We start from the raw sequence: 17,110 nt of genomic DNA, 5'->3' as shown, positions 1-17,110 counted from the left end.
GAAAGAGGACGAGAAGTCAAATATTTCATGGTGTTCCAGATCCACTGCATGGTTGGAAGAGGATTCTCAGCATCAGTGCATGCTGTTTATCTGCAGAAGTGAAATACCATGATGACTTTCAGTTAGATGCTGAATGTTATTTGAGAGCCTAAATAATTAAACAAAAGTATTTGTATATGGTTGCTACTTAAACTACTTAATTTAGAAGCTTTCTAATACATTTGTCATGGTATGAACAGAGCTTTGACACTGGAGAAAAAACTTGTTTTGAAAGTTGTGGGAGGAAGGCTTAATAGGTTTACCATGTTCTTCTCAGTTCTGTTTTACTGATCGATATGTTGTAGGTTCTAGAGACTGTGGGTTTTTATTAGCACTAAGTGGTATGGCTGATGAGTTTCAGTGTTGGGATACTGTGGACATCTCTTTCTAAATTTCTTGTTTTACAGGTATATGCACAAAAACAGAGAAATAACAAGAATTAAACGGGATGAAATCAAGAGACTCAAAGAGTACCTCACAGTTTTACAGCAGAGATTAGAACGGTACTATAGATAACTGTGTAAATGCAAGTAATATTGTGGGCTACACAGAAAAACTCCCTTAAACTGCACACTTTGTGTGTCATTATTTGCTCTAGATTTCCCTTATTTACCTCTTTTCTTTTACTGTTTTCCTTGGGAACTGTGTATAAGTGCAGTAATTCTGATGCATGAAGCGTGCTAGGAGAGGCTTGCTTTACTTAATTGCAGTCAACCAGAAAAAAAAAAATCTTTTTTTTTCTTTAGCTTTTAATTTTTTTATTGTATATGTGAGTCATGGCATTAATACATTTTATGGTTAACAGATATTTAAGCTATGGTTCTGGTCCTAAACGATTCCCCTTGGTAGATGTCCTGCAGTATGCCTTGGAGTTTGCCTCCAGCAAGCCGGTGTGCACGTCTCCTGTCGATGACCTGGGTGCTAGTGCGCCTGCCAGTGGCACGCTGCCAGCCCAGACCATGCCCAGGTAAGGGCTGCTTCCTGCTTTCCCAAGGTGAGAGGCCAGTCATCCCCTCGGTGTAAACCTGGCAGCAGAGAGAGAGGGGAGGGAGTTTAACTGCTTTGTTCACCAGATTAAGACAACTAGGCATCTCCTAAGGGGTACAGTGTAAAGTTTCTTCTCTCTTCCTGGAAGTATTCTTCAGCACAGCAGGCTTAAATAAACCAAAATGTTAAGAATCTGGGTTTGTCTCATGCACTTCTAAAGATGTCTTTAGGTGGACAAAGCATATTTCTACCTACAATTCCAAAAAGACGAAATGTCTGATGAGGTCACTGCTTCCCAAGTGTGTTGTTTAAGAATCTGAATTTGGACAGCATGTATGTACTGCAGAGCTTCAAGGTTTCTGGTGTACAATTTATCTGTTGATTTTTTTTTTATTTTCTTTTTTTGTCTGAGGGTAAAACTCCTTTTCTGCTTTGCAGTTTACACTTCTCACAGAGTTTGTCAGGAACCTACCAGTCTGACTTTTTAATAAGGAGTAGCCAAAGTATCAGGGATATAAAGGTCCAATAATGTTGTTTTACTCATTATTGAAACTAGGAACTATTAGTAACAATTAATAGAGTATAACTTAGGACAGGACTTGGCTAGGTGGACACGAACAGTTTATAACAGAGGTAGCAAGATAGTTAACTTAGTAGTTCAGAGAAGTACAGTAAATTAATCTAAAAAGCTTTTAAAAGATTTCAGGTGTCTTACAGATATACCAGTAGAAATCCTGATGACTGATAAAAGAAGACAAACTTTTAAAAGCTACCATTTCTTGCATGAAATACAATATCAAAAGTAATATACTTTGTTCAAACTCCTGTATAGGAAATTTATTCTGTAAAAGTGTAAATATGATGTAATTTTTTGTGAATCTGTAGAAACACAACGTGTTATGTGGAGAGACATTGTCAGCTCTTAATGTTCTCAGTACTTTCTAAACTTCTGAAGAATCCAGGCTCTTCAGGCTGTATCATGATGCTGTACATTAAGTAAACAGTCAGTGGCTTGCTAGAGAGATCTTCAGATTCCTGTTATGCATATGATTGCATATAGGTGGTCTTGTGGATGGGAAGAGAAAAGTCTGTAACACGTTTTCATTTTAATATTCTGCTGCTCTTGTAGAATTCTCCTAAGCTGTCCACTTTGCTGTTTGTGTTAGAAGGTGTTTGGAACAAGTTTAGATGGTTTGGTGTGAAATTTCCAGTGTGCTGTAAATATCAGAGATCCCTTCATTGTTGCGGTTCATTTAACATAAGTTGTAGGTAGGCAATCAGAAAAAAAAGTCTGCTAGGCATAAGGTATGCAAAGAAGTTACAAAACAGAGGACTTGTGTTTATTGGATTTTATGGTCAGTGGGCCATAAGACAAGCTGCTGTGATTTTTTTCTCTTTGCAGTTTTGCAGTAAATGCTTCAAACCACAGTGATTACTTGTATGATGTTATTTGGAAGTGTTGAATAGCATTTCAAGTAAAGGAAACTGGCTTGACCGATCCAGTTCCAATTCCTTTATCTTTGGTAATGGCAGCCAGAGTTTTTATTGTGCTAACATGTAGTAACTGCAGAGTTTTCAGAATTTACGTATTAATTCCATATTGATATTGTAGGTACTTTTCCTGGATTGCACTGTAGGAAATTATTACCTTTAAAAGTTCTGTTTTCAGATTAAAAGCTTATTTTGATGGTTTAGCTTTTAGTTTGTATATAAGATGATTCAAGTTTTGTATTTCATGTTTTGAATGAATGCAGCACAATAGAGCAGCAGGGGCCTTCATCTTCAGATGTTCCAAGCACATCTCCTGTACAAAGATCAGTAATACATAAACCATTTACACAATCACGAATTCCTCCTGATCTGCCAATGCATCCGGCACCAAGGCACATAACTGAGGAAGAACTGTCTGTCCTAGAGGGGTGTTTACATCGCTGGAGGACTGAAGTGGAGAACGACACTAGAGGTAACACCACAAGCTGGAAGTGGGGGAAATCACCTTGATGTCCACATGTGCGTTGAGTTGCTTGTTCCACATGTCTAAACTTCTCCCTCATGTACGAGGGGAAGTCAGCTGGAGATTGGAGTAGACTGGAGGTTTATAAACCGAAGGTGCAAACTGGGCATTGAGTGAAGCGTACAGAGGTGTTTCAACGCAGGTTTCTGTGTGCGTGGTGTTGGGGGCAGTTGAGTTGAAACAGAGACGGGATCCAGGCCAAGGAACGTCTCTGCAGACGTGTCCAAGCTGTCAGTGTGATAGTGGCTGGGCCCATGCTGTGACTTGGTGCTCTGCAGGGGAGTTTAGGGTAGAGTGACCCCTTCCATAGGGGTTTAGGGTAGAGTGACCCCTTCCATAGGGGTTTAGGGTAGAGTGACCTCTTCCATAAAGGAAAATTCAGCAAATTTCTGAGCAAAAGCTTTTTGGAGTGGGTAGAGCTTGCATTCTGTTCTGTAGCTCTGAGGGGGGAAAAAGGGAGGAAGTTGTTGCAGTAAGGGTGGGCTTGGTTGAGCTCTAGGAAACATGCAGCGACGTATGATGAATCACTTCTCTCTGTCCTTTGAGAAGGTGTAGTGTTTGGCATGTAGTTAGATAAACAGATGCACCAAATGTGAAATGTACCCTTGTTTGGTTTTTAATGAGATAAAATAAAGATGTAGCCATGTGCAATTATACAGCCTCATGGAAGAGAGCTTGTTTTTTATTTTTATTTTAGATTTACAAGAAAGTATATCTAGAATACATCGGACAATTGAATTGATGTACTCTGACAAAACAATGATCCAAGTAAGTACAATTTCTGCATGAGATAATTCAAAATAGATCCTTTTTGTCTCTTCCTCATAGAGCAAGTATACAACAATTATATTTAATGGTTTGAGAAATGTCATTGGAAAGTCATAATGATTTTTGCAAACCTTTTAATTATTGGCAGTCTGATGAAAGGCAATGTTACAGTATTTTTCAGGTGACATACTTAAGTTTAAACAACCTTGTGATGAAAAGCCCAAATATGTTCTATCTCTGACCCACTTTTTTGACTTGAATGCAGAACTTCAAAAACTTACACAGGTTTTTGTGTAACGCAATCAAATTTTCTCATCTCAATTTGACCATATTGCTAGGTAATCTTACGACTTACTTTAAGGTGACAAAGCATTAGACACAAGAAGCTATTATTTTTATGCTTTTTTTTTTTTTTTTGTGTATTGAACTTCCATACTAATACTTGGGAATTCAACTCTCCTGATTTTTAATTTGTAGTTAATAATGGCAGTGGGGTTTCTTTGTTGTTTTGGTTTTTGTTGGTTTTTTTGAGACTCGGTCTAGCTTTAGTATCAGTCACAACCTTGACTATTAGTCTAAGCTGCCTTTTAGGGAGATTCTCGTGCTGTGTAATCTGTACAGCATTTTTGGAATGCTTTACTACACAGTCATGGCTCCTCTGGTATTTCTTATATTCACATACTCATGTTCGCTCATTTTGACAGTTTTAAGGTTAAGGATTACTTCCTCTGTTACTTTCTGTTAGCAAAAAGAACTATTTTCCTTCCAAGGAAGATGTGTTCAGCTTACAGTTTCCCTTGAGGTACATTTTCATTTTGTACATGGCTTGTAATAGTTCCTGGCAGCTGGGCTCTGATGTTAAGGATTTCAGGCAGGCTTGCCTAGATGGCTTTCTCTAAGCTTGCTACTGACAGGCATTTTTTTTTTTCCTTAATACTTGTAGCTTATCTGTTACAAAATGTGTCATCTAACAATAAAATGAAGTCATTTGGTGATCTCGCGTCCAAATAGTCTACCGGTGTTGGCTTAGGTGTTATAGGAGGAAATACCTCTGGATGACGAAGATGTTAGTCAGCAATCATTACAGTGGAAAAAGGAAACTACTTAGTAAAACACTTTGTCCTAGTGCAGATTTGTATAATGTAGACTAGATTTTTTGTTTGTGTTTGTTTTGAGACAGCATTCCAGTAACAGAGCAGGAGGAAGATGGTATAGAGATTTGTGGAGGGGGTTCCTGTGCCATGCTTGAAAGTAGCGGGGTGTATTAAGTGATTGTTAGGAAACAAGTAGGTACTGAACCCATGTGAAATCACAGGCTGGAAGCAAAGGCTGCTCTTCTGCAACTCAGCTGGTTTTGTCCCTGTGGGTGTGTTGGCACAAGAGGAAGGAAGCAGGTGCACGTGGCTGTCTACTTTCCCCTGCCTGTCTCTGCATCTGGGCAATTGGATAGCTTAGTATTGCCCCATTCTCTGGGAGCAGTTTCACAGTATTGATGTTTTCCTCTGAATGATACAATCGCAGGACTGACAGTTGGACTTGATGATCTCTTCCTTATGTCCCCTTTGATTCTAAGGAAACTACAGTTGTCCATAAAACCCTTGTCAAATTGTCATATGAAATATATTAATGAAATTCTTATTTCATCTCATCATTCTGAATTAATAGATTTCATCAACTGCTTATTTGATTATTTCCCTCCTTCTGTGGAGATTCATCTCTGATATACAAGCTTTGATATATCTTTTCTGTAGCTACCTGTGACAAGGTTGGTGGAGCTCCACTTCCATTTCATGAGTAGTAAGTGTAAGCTCAGAAGTTTAATGCCAACTATTTACTTGTTGCCCTGTAATTTTAATTACTGTTGATATAATGTCTTATCACAAGAGATGCCTGTTGGCACTGAACTTGCCTGTCCCTCAGTCACAGACCTCTCTGGGGGAACTGTCCTGGAAGCTCAGCGTGAATGAATGACAGCTGGTTCTCCAGAGCTGGAGGAAAGGGTAGGGACCTTCAAGCTGACCCAGTTAGCAAGGTTTTAAGTAAAATGATTTAAATTCACCTGGGATTTTAATGCCCTATTTTAGGATGAGGAAATTTAAAGTCTAAAGAGATTTCACTTACCTTTATTTTTAATCAGAATCTGCATATATTTATGTACATATGAATGGACTTGCAATCATTTTAAGATGGCTTTCACAGTGGTTTGATAACAGATGCTAAAAAAACCCAGAGCATTCAGATTTTAGGACTTGCTAGGATTTCTTCTGTGTATACTTCTTGTGTTTGAGAGAGATTTACAGTGTGGTTTGGTCTCTGGGATGACAGACTGTTTGATTCCAGCTGCTGTGCAGTCAGTCAACTTTACAGTTCAAGGGTGGGTTGCAAAATCTCTCAGCACTTGCATACAGCCTGGAAGAGGATGATCAGGTTAAAAATAACTTCAAGGGATTTCTCAAGTTATAGTTACATATGTATTTATGGTTACTGATTATTGTGGTGTTCAAATGATATTTGCAACAGATATCTAGTACACCTTGTGTTAAATAGACCATTTTTCTACTGTTCAGACTGTGAGACAGTAAAGGTGGTGTCAGGTTGTTCCTCATCCTTGCTGAGCTGTTGTTGTTCAGGCATACTGTGCATAGCAGGGAAGATCAGTTTTCCCTTTTATGTTGCATGTGCTGTTTCAGCAGGTTAAAATGAACTGATTGCTAAGATGCTTTTACATGACTTGTAAGGAAACAGTCATTCATTCTGCTTCTCTCTTATGTCTCTCTCCCTCCTTCAGATTTCCAGGTCCTTACATAGAAACTGAGTTTCCCATTCTTCTTACTTGTTGATGAATGCATGAAACCTGGGTTACTTTTTACATTGATCCTAGAAACTAAAATCTTTCTTCTCTGCCTCAGGAGGTGGAGAGGACCTCATCATGTGTTCCATGGTTCTCTTAGCAATGCTTTTACTGATACGTTTAAAATACTGGAAAACAGTTGTATTCCTATTCTACTGTAAGAATTTTACCTTTGGGTAATGCAAGTATTCAACTCCCAAATATTCCTTTAAATGAACTCTCTTACTGGCCCAGAGTTTACTATTTTGAATTTCAATATGCCTTTCCAGACATCAGGACATGTTTACCAGGTCAGAAATGGAGCAAATAATAAACACTTAAGACTGATATATTTGATGGTTTTTTGTAGTTACAAGGAAAGTAGGAATATGAAGGAATTAAGAAAAGAGGATGCCTGGCAGTAAAGACAGAGTAGGCAATTATGCTGTAGACTCACTAATGTTTTTAAGGTCTCTTGTAACTATTCTGTTCTGTTTTTCCTGTGTGTCATGTTTTGATCCTGTTTAACTTTATTTTTGTTACTTTTATTTAATGTAGCTATTACTGCTGACAGGTGGTAGGAATTAAATGCTGGTGAGGAGAGATTGACATTTTGGGGTTTTTTTCTTTTGTTTTCTTTAAGGTTCCTTATAGGTTGCATGCTGTGCTAGTTCATGAAGGTCAAGCTAACGCAGGACACTACTGGGCATATATTTATGACCACCACCAGAACAGATGGATGAAATACAATGATATTTCTGTGACAAAGTCAACTTGGGAAGAGTTGGAGCGGGATTCTTTTGGTGGTTACAGAATGCCAGTGCATATTGTTTAATGTATATCAATGATAAGGAACAATATTTGATACAAGGTAATGTTATGGATATGTTTTCTGCATGATATAGAATAGCTGAATATATTGATAAAGTGAGCTTCTTTCAGATGGATTTCTAGATTTTTTGAAATGTTTTAAGTAATCATTTAAAGTCCTAGTTATGCTCAAAACTGTTAGTCATATTGTTTTTTTGAGTAGAACAATTGCTCTTCAACTTTTAACTTAATAAAGAATGCCACTGTTTAAGCATTATTAATAGAGCAAAATAAACTAAGTTTGCTAATTTGTAAACATTCTAGCTAGGTGATCACATTTTCAGAATTTTGGAGATGATGTCTCACTGAAGATTAGAAGAGAAATATGGAAATACAGAAATGACCCTCTTGACATTAAAATCCTTGTGGGTTTTTTTTTTTTATAAGCTTCAGAACTCTGATGAACTTTTATGGAGTGTGGAAACTTGAAGCTTTATGCAGTATATTGAAGTGTGAATAAGTTAGCCCTACCAACCACACATCAAACCAAAGAAATACATGGACTGGGAATTTTTTTCAGGTCATATACTAGTATGTAGTGCTTGTACGGAAGTATTTGGAGAGAGGGCAAAGATCCCTTAACATGCGTTTTGTGGGGACTGGTAATGGTGGCTGGGAAGCTGACTGTGAGAACGGCCAGATTCAATAATGGTGGATAATTTTAATGTTCCTGTCTTTTCATAGGGCAGAAAACTAGAGTGAGCATATGTTCAGTATTTTAAATGAGAACTATTATTAACCTTGACATTTCTAGATTACCAGATTAGAAGTGGACTTGCAGCCACAAGGTTTATGAGCCCTGTAGGGTGGCTGTGCCGTTAAGTCTGTGGCCCATTGCTGGAGGACAATTACAGCTGATTGATACTCTTGCAGAGACCGTTCTTGAACCAAAAAGGAAGGTTACTCTATGCAGCTGGTGTTCTTATCAGTTGGCTTTCCAAATCCCTGTAGGCCCACTCTCCTCCTCCTTTTCTGCTGCAAAGTTGAGTTGTGTCCAGCTCTGTGTGACAGTAATGCAATCAAGCTATGGTGGTTTTTTGTGCCTTTTTTGCTGAACGTTCACAATTATAGGGTGCTTATGGCCCAAAAGGCTCATCTTTCAAAATGGCAATGCTCTGATGGTGCCCCAGAACATATAATCCAGAGATCGCAAGAACAGTAGCCATATGTCTCAGTAGCAGAGGAGTGCCCGACAGATAATAAAACTAGTTAAAAGTAATATAGTTCTGGGGTTTTGGTGCTGTACTGCATGTTTCCAGTAATTCACTTGAGGAAGTTTGTTGTATGTACTTTCTTTTCTCCTATTCTTTCTTCTACTGAAATTTATCTTTCATGTTCCCACAGAGGAATTTAACAAAGAAACGGGACAGATCCTTGTTGGAATGGACACGCTACCTTCTGATCTTAGGGATTATGTCAAGGAAGACAATAAACGTTTTGAAAAAGAACTCGAAGAATGGGATGCCGAGCTTGCTCAGAAAGCACAGCAGGAGAAGTTGTTATCTCAGATACCCAGGGCACCAGCACCCTCACCTGCTCCAGGTTAGTTTTTTGTACCTGTTTGTAAAAGGATCAGAACCAAAAATCAGCGGGTTTTGTATATAGTGTTTTGCAACTTAAGAAAGGAAAAAAAAAGTTAATTTGTGTTGTCTTGAATTGTAACTATTTACTTGGCCAAGGTAACTGTACTTGAAGGTTAATCTGTTGGGATTTTTTGGCATTTTATTTTTTATTTAAATACAAAAATTATTTGTTGGTGCTTCTTCGTTTTCCATCCTAGTTGTGCTTAGCTTTTACTATATTTTTTTTTTTACGTAGAAACTTTGGCCTTTTAAGATAGGTAATTATTAACAGGTCTCACCAGTCTGTTTTGAGAATTTGTTAGTCCCTAAGTGATATATATTCTTCTATTTAGAGTGATTGAGTAGAAGACCTACCTTCTCTTTCTAAATTAGGTCAGAATTTAGATTAACAGGTCTCACCAGTCTGTTTTGAGAATTTATTAGTCCCTAAGTGATATATATTCTTCTATTGAGAGTGATTGAGTAGAAGACCTACCTTCTCCTTTTAAATTAGGTCAGAATTTAGACCTAAAGTGAAAAATAATTTATTTGGTGTGATCTATTGAATAGAGGTAGCGATAGTAGGGCCTACTTAAGAAATTACTGTGTGAAAATGAGGATGAGGCTCTGAACAGCAACAGTGAGGCCAGTGCTGTTGGGAACCTAGCTAATAAAGACCACTGATAATCTGACTGTAAAATATGCCTACTTTGACATAGAAAAATCTGTCAGGTTTTAGGTTGTATACACCTTTTGCTTCATTGCAGAAGACTGATTGTACATTATGTGAAAAATGACATGATGGATTTTTGTAGTGAGACTGCTGTCCAGTTGTTCACATTGTTGTATTTGAGTCATTAAGACTGAGTATGTATTTTTCTTAATTTTCTATGACTACAAACTGGATGTAAAAAGTGCAATGAGTTAATGACATTTCTTTTTTTTGCCAACTCTGTGGAGAGTGACTTCATCTTCTATATGTTTTTACTTCACAAACACTTTGAGACTGGTTTTAGGTCTTTTGTTAGTAATGGAAAGTACTAAATGAATATTTTATTTGTCTGCCAAAACTTGCTTTCATCATCTAAGGAATATAAGACACTATTTATGCTGATCAATTTTGTTGCCCTCGAGTGGGAGAGACTTTGACATTTCCCTTAAGTCAGAAGAATATTATGTGAAGTAAAAATACCTCTGGCACTTAAATGGCCGAAAGTCATTCCATATATTGGGCCTGTATCCCACAGAAAGTCTGAGTAGAATCTCATCTTTGTGCTCAGTGATCCCCTGTATGATTGATGAACACCCCTCACTCAAGAGCCTTAATGGGTCTATAGACAGGACAGGTCGGTTGTTCCTAATATGAAATCATGGGTCTGTTTCTTTGAAAGTGTTCAAAATGACCTGAGACACAGACTGGTGTAAAATTGTATTTGTGAATGATGTGACCTACCTGCATTTTCTACTTGGGTTACCTTATCTATGAGACAGTGATCCAAATAAAACTAATTAATTCAAAATTCATGCTTATGTTAACATAGAAAATCGTTATCTTATTTCTGTTACTAAGTTCAAGCAGGAGAACCAGAATATTTAGAGCAGCCATCAAGAACTGATACTTCAAAGCACTTAAAAGAAGATTCTGTACAAGCAATCAATAAAGCTTTAGCTGAACAAGAAGATAGAGGTCCAGAAGCTATAATGGATACGGTGAGGATATTTTGAAGCTTGAAATACTTCTTTTGCTTTTATTTTGCAAATGGAAATGGTTTAATAGCTGATAAAAGGGGAGTATGTGTGTGGAAACTTTGAACTGAAAATAGCTCTTTCTTCAGGGACTGTCCAACCCTACAGTCCATCCAGAAAGAGTGTACTACAATAATGGGTGTAGCAGATGAGAAAGGCTAAGATAGATGTCCTCTATGTGTAGTCAAGAGTACAGCATATTGTTCAAATAACAGTCATTTTTTTGTACCCACCAACTTTCAAAATGTTAGATGGTTCCATTTATTTTTGAGGAGCAAACTTTGACATTCCATGTAAAAGACTTGAAAAATACCTCTTTAAACATTCAGATTTTTATCTGAAGCTTTCAAAAATAAGAGGATTTTCAACAGTATTTTGTGGCTTTAACGTAAATTCACAACTTGATGAAAATTATTTTTTGTGATTCATTAAATGCATATATTAACTTAAAATAGTTATAAGAATTAGTGTTGGATGATTCTGTTTCTACTTCATACAACAAATTTTAAGAGGAGTTGGAAATTAACTACTTCTTGAGTTAATGAAACTAATATTTAATAGTTTTTTCTTTCAGAATATATCTTTTTGCTTCCCTATAAGTATACAGATAAGTGACCAATGCATTTGCCACAAAAGCAAGTGCCTTTAAAGCAATACATGTATCTGTCTTGAAACTGTATCTATAAGGATAAAACATACATAATGTACAGTATAGCTTCCTTGGGTACCCCTAGTAACCACTGGAGATAGGAACAATTTACATCTGTGCAAAATTTGAAGCGTATTTCCTAAGTTCAGGTATGAATCCTCATTAAACAAAAGCAATCTAGCCCCAGGTATCTTTGGGGCCAGCAGGAAAGTCCTTAAAGCCTTTGAAACTGACGTGACAACTTGTTGACTCTTACAGCTGACATGTTTTCTATCCCTCTCTCCTCTGGTGACAGGAGGGCAGAGAAGCACACTTTCTCTGCTAACCTGAAATCAAAGCCCCCAGGAAGACTAATCTAACCCTGGATGAGAAGATGCTCTATCACTAGTGATTTAGGCTGCAGTGTATCTGACTTTTTTGAGTTCTTAGAACACAGAACAGCTTATGGGGAGCCTGTTTAATATGAGTTACCTCCAGCTGAAGGGGTAGCTATGAAGATACCAAACCCATGATAAAATGTCTTGCATGATGCTGTCCTCTTTCTAGTGTCTGTGGGCATACATCCCAGTGGGATATGGAAGAATCTCACAGAATCAAGTGGTTTGGTTTTGGCTCATGAAACTTTGCATAGTGATCAACCTTAGGACTTTACAAGTCTGTGACTGAGGAAGGGGGACATCATGATAGGCTTAATGAGGCAGATGCAGGTTGCCTTATTCCAGTTTTTTCACTGCATTGTTCTGCAGCAAGGTGGATGTCTCTTTAAAAATGAAAACAAAAAACCCCAAACCATGCAAACTCTTTTATTTAGAAACAAATGTATTTCAGCTGTTAGAATCTAAAGCCAGTTTCTAGCTAACCTGAAGGTATTCTGTTAATGTTTAAAAGCTGCTCTCTGTATACCCAAATTTAACTTAGGCAGAGTTGTGCTCCCTTCTCAGTGTATCAGCATGCTTTTTTAATTATTCTACTTCCATATGCATTCTGACATGCAGGTGTATATTCCTTTCCTCCACTTTTTGTTTGTCCATTTTAAGAGAAGGAAAGCCAACATCCAAACATGTAACAAACAGGATTGTAGGTTAGTCACCACATGATAATTTGTGTCCATTTTTGCCCTTTTGTCCTTTTCTCTGCCCTCTGATTGCACAGTCTTCCTTTTTATTTATACAGTGCTGGATGTAAATAGATACTATGTGTATTTCTGGAATCTTTGTTAAAAAATGGGACTATTGTAATAGTTGAAGAACAAGTAGCGTGGCACTCTGTGATTGCGTAGATTACGGAAAAGGTTTAAATTCTGCAAATGTTTTAAACTGGCTATTATACAATGATAGACCATAGGAACTGATATTCGTCTCTGTTATGGTTTAAAACTTACTTTAACATAGCAAGAATTTCAGTGATTAGCATAATCTTCCCCTGTTTTTCTTTCTAAAAAAAACCAAAACCGACCAACCCCTGTTGAATGTAATGCACCTATAAATATTCTTTCAAATATCTTAATTGCTAGAGGCTTTTTTGTATATTTTTCCTGGAGCTTCAGGAAATGTTAGCCTTCGGCTTGTTGCCATCCCTTAGTTGTTCATCCCTTGTTGCCATCCTTTAGAATTCATCAGATACTTCAGATGTATTTAATAATTTTTTAGTGAAATGTATGAAGAGAAGTGGTGGTTCACAGACCTGTCCTTTAATGGGTCCCTGCCTTAAATTAGTAATTGATATTAGAGTTGCAATACTAACCTGTTAAATGTAATTAGTGAATAAAGAACAAACAAAATCTTTTCGATAATTATGTCTTAATTTTAAAATGTATGGCTTAAAAAAATTAAGAAACTGTAAGTAATTTGAGAATATAAGTGATATTTATATGCTTTTTTTAGAACTTCAGCAGTGCACATCATTTTACTTGATCGGCCTGACAGTTTGTGTCTTTCCATAATTTTCTCTATTTTCTGATTTTATTTTTTTTCCCTCCTCACACACCTACTGATAATGGTTTTCTTCTGCAGAGCTCTGATAATGCCCCAGCTCAGCCAGCTTCTTACCAGCGAGTTGTAGAGGTGGCGATTCCTGATGTAGGGACTTTTGTGATTGAGTCAGAGGAGGGGGGTTATGACGATGAGGTACATTTGATTGCAGTTGTGTGCACCGCTCCTCCTTGGTGCTTTCTTGTGCTGCCTGATGAGAGTTTTTGGCATGTTTGCACATTATGACACCTAACAGGTTTCTGCAAAACTAAATGCTTAGCGATTTGTAACCTTAACAATGTCTTAATTTGTAATGAAATATGAACGGAAAGCACTAGCAACTCTAATTGGACACGCTTTGCATGGTACCATTTACACTGGAGGTATATTTGTCTTTTTAGCTGTGGAAGTTGAATGTTTGTGTTAGACCAGATAGCATTTGAAATGTGGGTGATAGACTGCAGACTACTGCACTATTTAAGAAGTGACAGGATAGTGAGTGATGTTCTTAAGGTTTGGCTTTCTTGTCAGTCCAATAAAGCTAATGTTCAAGTCCAATCCCTTATTTGCCAAGATTAAGCTTTTCAGACTTCAAGGGTTAAATTACCCATGGAATAACCTGAAACTGATGTGTCTGGTGGAGCTGACTCTTCCAAAGCTTAAGGGGGGGCCAGGGGAATAAGTATTATTTTTTCCCACTTCAGACCCAGGGTAGTGTGTGCCTGGTACTACTTGAGGAACAGTTAAGAGACATTATTTTCTGCTGCCCTGTTTTAGCAGCAGCAAACACCACTGCAAGGTCATCAAACTGTCCTGCCTTGACACTGCTTACGCCATATTTGTTTGGATTGGGGATAGCATTGGTGCAGCCTATATTCTCAGGTGTCTGAGCATTTGTTCTTGGTGGGCTATGGGGAGCTTTTGCTTCCCTGGGCAAATGGATATTTCAGGTCACTCTGCCCTCTAATTGTAATCAGTTGTAACTGCGAGTATGGGATGGAGAATAAAATTATTTAACTGACATCATCATACTGAGTTTAGCTTCTCACAGATGAGTAATTTCCACCTTTAAAGACATGAGGATTTAGCCTCACCTAATGGTCTACTTTTTGGGGGTTTTTTGTTCCCCCCCCGTTGTCCCCATTCCTGATGTAGGAATGTCCCCATGCCATTGTCTTTCTAGAGGATGATAACTTTCTTCCTCATTTCCCTTTTGTAAGTATATTCACGTTTTTGTTGTTGTTCTTATGTGTGGGAAAGTCTTCTGGAGAGTTTAGAGTTTTTCATCTTTTGTTGCTGTGCCAGCTATACCTTGGGAAGAAAGAGAGGGAGTGTTTTTCTTTGCTTTAAAGATAACAAAGGGGAAAGGCCTTTCTGAGTAACCTAGATGTATGAAATTGTTTGTATATAATTAATGTGAATAGCCACAAGATGTGTGCCTTATGTTTGGCTTTGTGATTGTTAAATGTTTTGGGGCTGATTTTTAAGAATTTATCTGCAAATGCTTCAAGGACCAATTGCATTTTCAGGAATTAGTACCTTATTTTGATGTTGAAATATGCCTAAAATACAGGCAGTGTCGTTTATTATGTTTTTAGTATAGTATATATAGAGTGTGATTGGGTGATTTTTCTACTCAAGACATTTTTTTTAAGCATTTAGTGGCCATGGGTAGCTCTCATTCAGTATCCAGTTTCTGCTGAATGATGCATGTTCCTTTCCTGGGACATTTTGACCATGTAACTTTAAATAGTATTTGACACAGTTTTTCAGTTTTTTGGGTTTTGGGGTTTTTTTTTTGGTAAGCTTCCTTTAATCATGTGTTGTTACAGTAAAAATATATACACGTGCCACGACTGATTTGCAGAGTATGCACACCAGATCTGTATTGAAATGTGCCATTTCAATGTATGCATGTATTAAGTTGCTTTTTATCTTGCATGAGACTAAAAACATATTGAAATTGGTCGTTAAAATATTAATCATTCAAAACTTTTACCTTAAATCCCTTGTGGCAGGTCATGCTGACCCCGAACATGCAAGGTATTATCATGGCTATAGGTAAAGCCAGGAATGTTTATGACAGGTGTGGGCCAGAAGCAGGGTTCTTTAAGGTACAACTAACATTTTCAACTTTTTCTCCTCTGACTTCTCTTGTTAGATATGTCTTCTCCCTCCACCCTTTGATTCATATTAAGACTGTTAGAGCATTTATACCTACTATTCTGTGATACCAGTCCTCCTTTTAGATATTTCTCCCTTAAAAAATAGACAGCTGTTTCCCCATTGATTCAGCAGTACGCTGCCTTGATTTCAGTAGCTTATCACAGAATATACCTTTCTGCATTTTAGCTTTCTAATAATAGTGGCAAGTAACATGAAACCTAGATATGTAATCAATAAAAATACAGGTTTTTTTCCCCTGTTAGTAACAAAAAATGTGCCTTCACTAGACTGTTAGGGACGTGTTTTTTCACCCAGGGACATTAGTGTTTAGTCATTTGTTGTTTATTTCAGTGATGTTCTTGTTTTGTACTCTTTAAAAGATTTTTAGTAAATCTAAATTACTTTCTTTTGTGTAACTGCATGGATGTCAATACTATTTATTTATGGAGTGCTTTATTATTGGGAATTAGAAATCAGCCTTTTTGTGGTTATTACTTTTCATAATGATAGTGGATTTTAAAATGTGTTAGTCTTCTTAAATACACAAACTTCTGAGCATTTTTAGCTCATAATCTTTTGAATTTTCAGGGTATTAGAAAGGGAATTACTTTGACATGACCTAAAATTCTCTCAAATGGAATTTGGAGAGGGGGAAGAAGTTTCTTGCTTGTTGTTGAGTAGTAGTTTGTTTTCTTATTAATTGTTATGGTGTAGTTGCACTAGAAGAAATTGTAAAAACCAAAAGAAACAAACAAAAAAAACCCCAAACCACCAAAACCAGCCAAACGACAACCAACAAAAACCCAAAAAACCCACCCACTACCACCAAAAAATTCTCACACCCCTTGGTAAGGAAATTGAAATCTCATGGGTTTGTTTGTTTGTCTGTTTGTGTGGTTTTTGTAATGGACATTTTGAGAAGTGTTATGACCATAACACATGTTTACAGGGCTGGCTCTGTTAACTGTGGCTGCCCTCAGGGAATGGAGAGACACCTGCCATAGCCTCTGTTTAGTGAAATAGGTTTTGTTTGGGATTCAGATGCTGGGTTTTTTTCAAATCTATTACTTAATGAAAATATGTAAGTTTTTTTTTAAGTTGAAAAAAAAAAAAGAAAATCCTCATTTGATCAAATCAAACTTTTACTAGAAAGTTTAAGGACACCAAATTATTTCTTGAATATGAAGGGTGCTTTGATAGTTTTAAAACAGAAATGCAGTTCAAAATAAAATTATACTTAGTGCTTCAGAGTTATTAAAACAGTGATCAGTTGAAATGTTTTTTGGTCTTTAATTTTGAATGCTTAAACATTTTCACTTCATGGTGAACAGAATTTGTCTCTGAATGAGAAAATGTTCTGACACCGAATTGTTAGAGAGTAGAACAGTTTCCTTGTTTTCTGCTGAATCATGTTTGCAGTCACTTAGAAGAGGTGGAACATGCTTCATTTTTGAGGAAAACATTAGTATCAGTGTATGCAGATGAAGTGGTCCTACAAGACATATTTTG

The 17,110-nt window shown here is 37.1% G+C and overlaps 1 protein-coding gene across 1 annotated transcript in view; it reads left to right on the top strand.

Moving 5' to 3' along the window:
- The window catches only part of LOC104532450 (ubiquitin carboxyl-terminal hydrolase 25-like), a gene marked incomplete at both ends in the record, with an annotated part of 60,979 nt that extends 45,430 nt beyond the window's left edge, over positions 1–15,549 (top strand). Inside the window, 10 exon segments of the mRNA XM_010177669.1 lie at positions 447–542; positions 845–1,006; positions 2,781–2,989; positions 3,738–3,808; positions 7,282–7,447; positions 7,450–7,509; positions 8,853–9,050; positions 10,641–10,780; positions 13,478–13,591; positions 15,454–15,549. Of these exon segments, the coding sequence (XP_010175971.1) occupies positions 447–542; positions 845–1,006; positions 2,781–2,989; positions 3,738–3,808; positions 7,282–7,447; positions 7,450–7,509; positions 8,853–9,050; positions 10,641–10,780; positions 13,478–13,591; positions 15,454–15,549 (1,312 nt within the window).
- Positions 15,550–17,110: the final 1,561 nt, after the last annotated feature.

This window comes from Antrostomus carolinensis, unplaced genomic scaffold (assembly GCF_000700745.2).
Source record: "Antrostomus carolinensis isolate BGI_N321 unplaced genomic scaffold, ASM70074v2 scaffold2981, whole genome shotgun sequence".
In the NCBI taxonomy this organism is placed as follows: domain Eukaryota; kingdom Metazoa; phylum Chordata; class Aves; order Caprimulgiformes; family Caprimulgidae; genus Antrostomus; species Antrostomus carolinensis.
The sequence above is the reverse complement of the archived record's forward strand: the minus strand, read 5'-3'. Positions and strand labels throughout refer to the sequence as shown.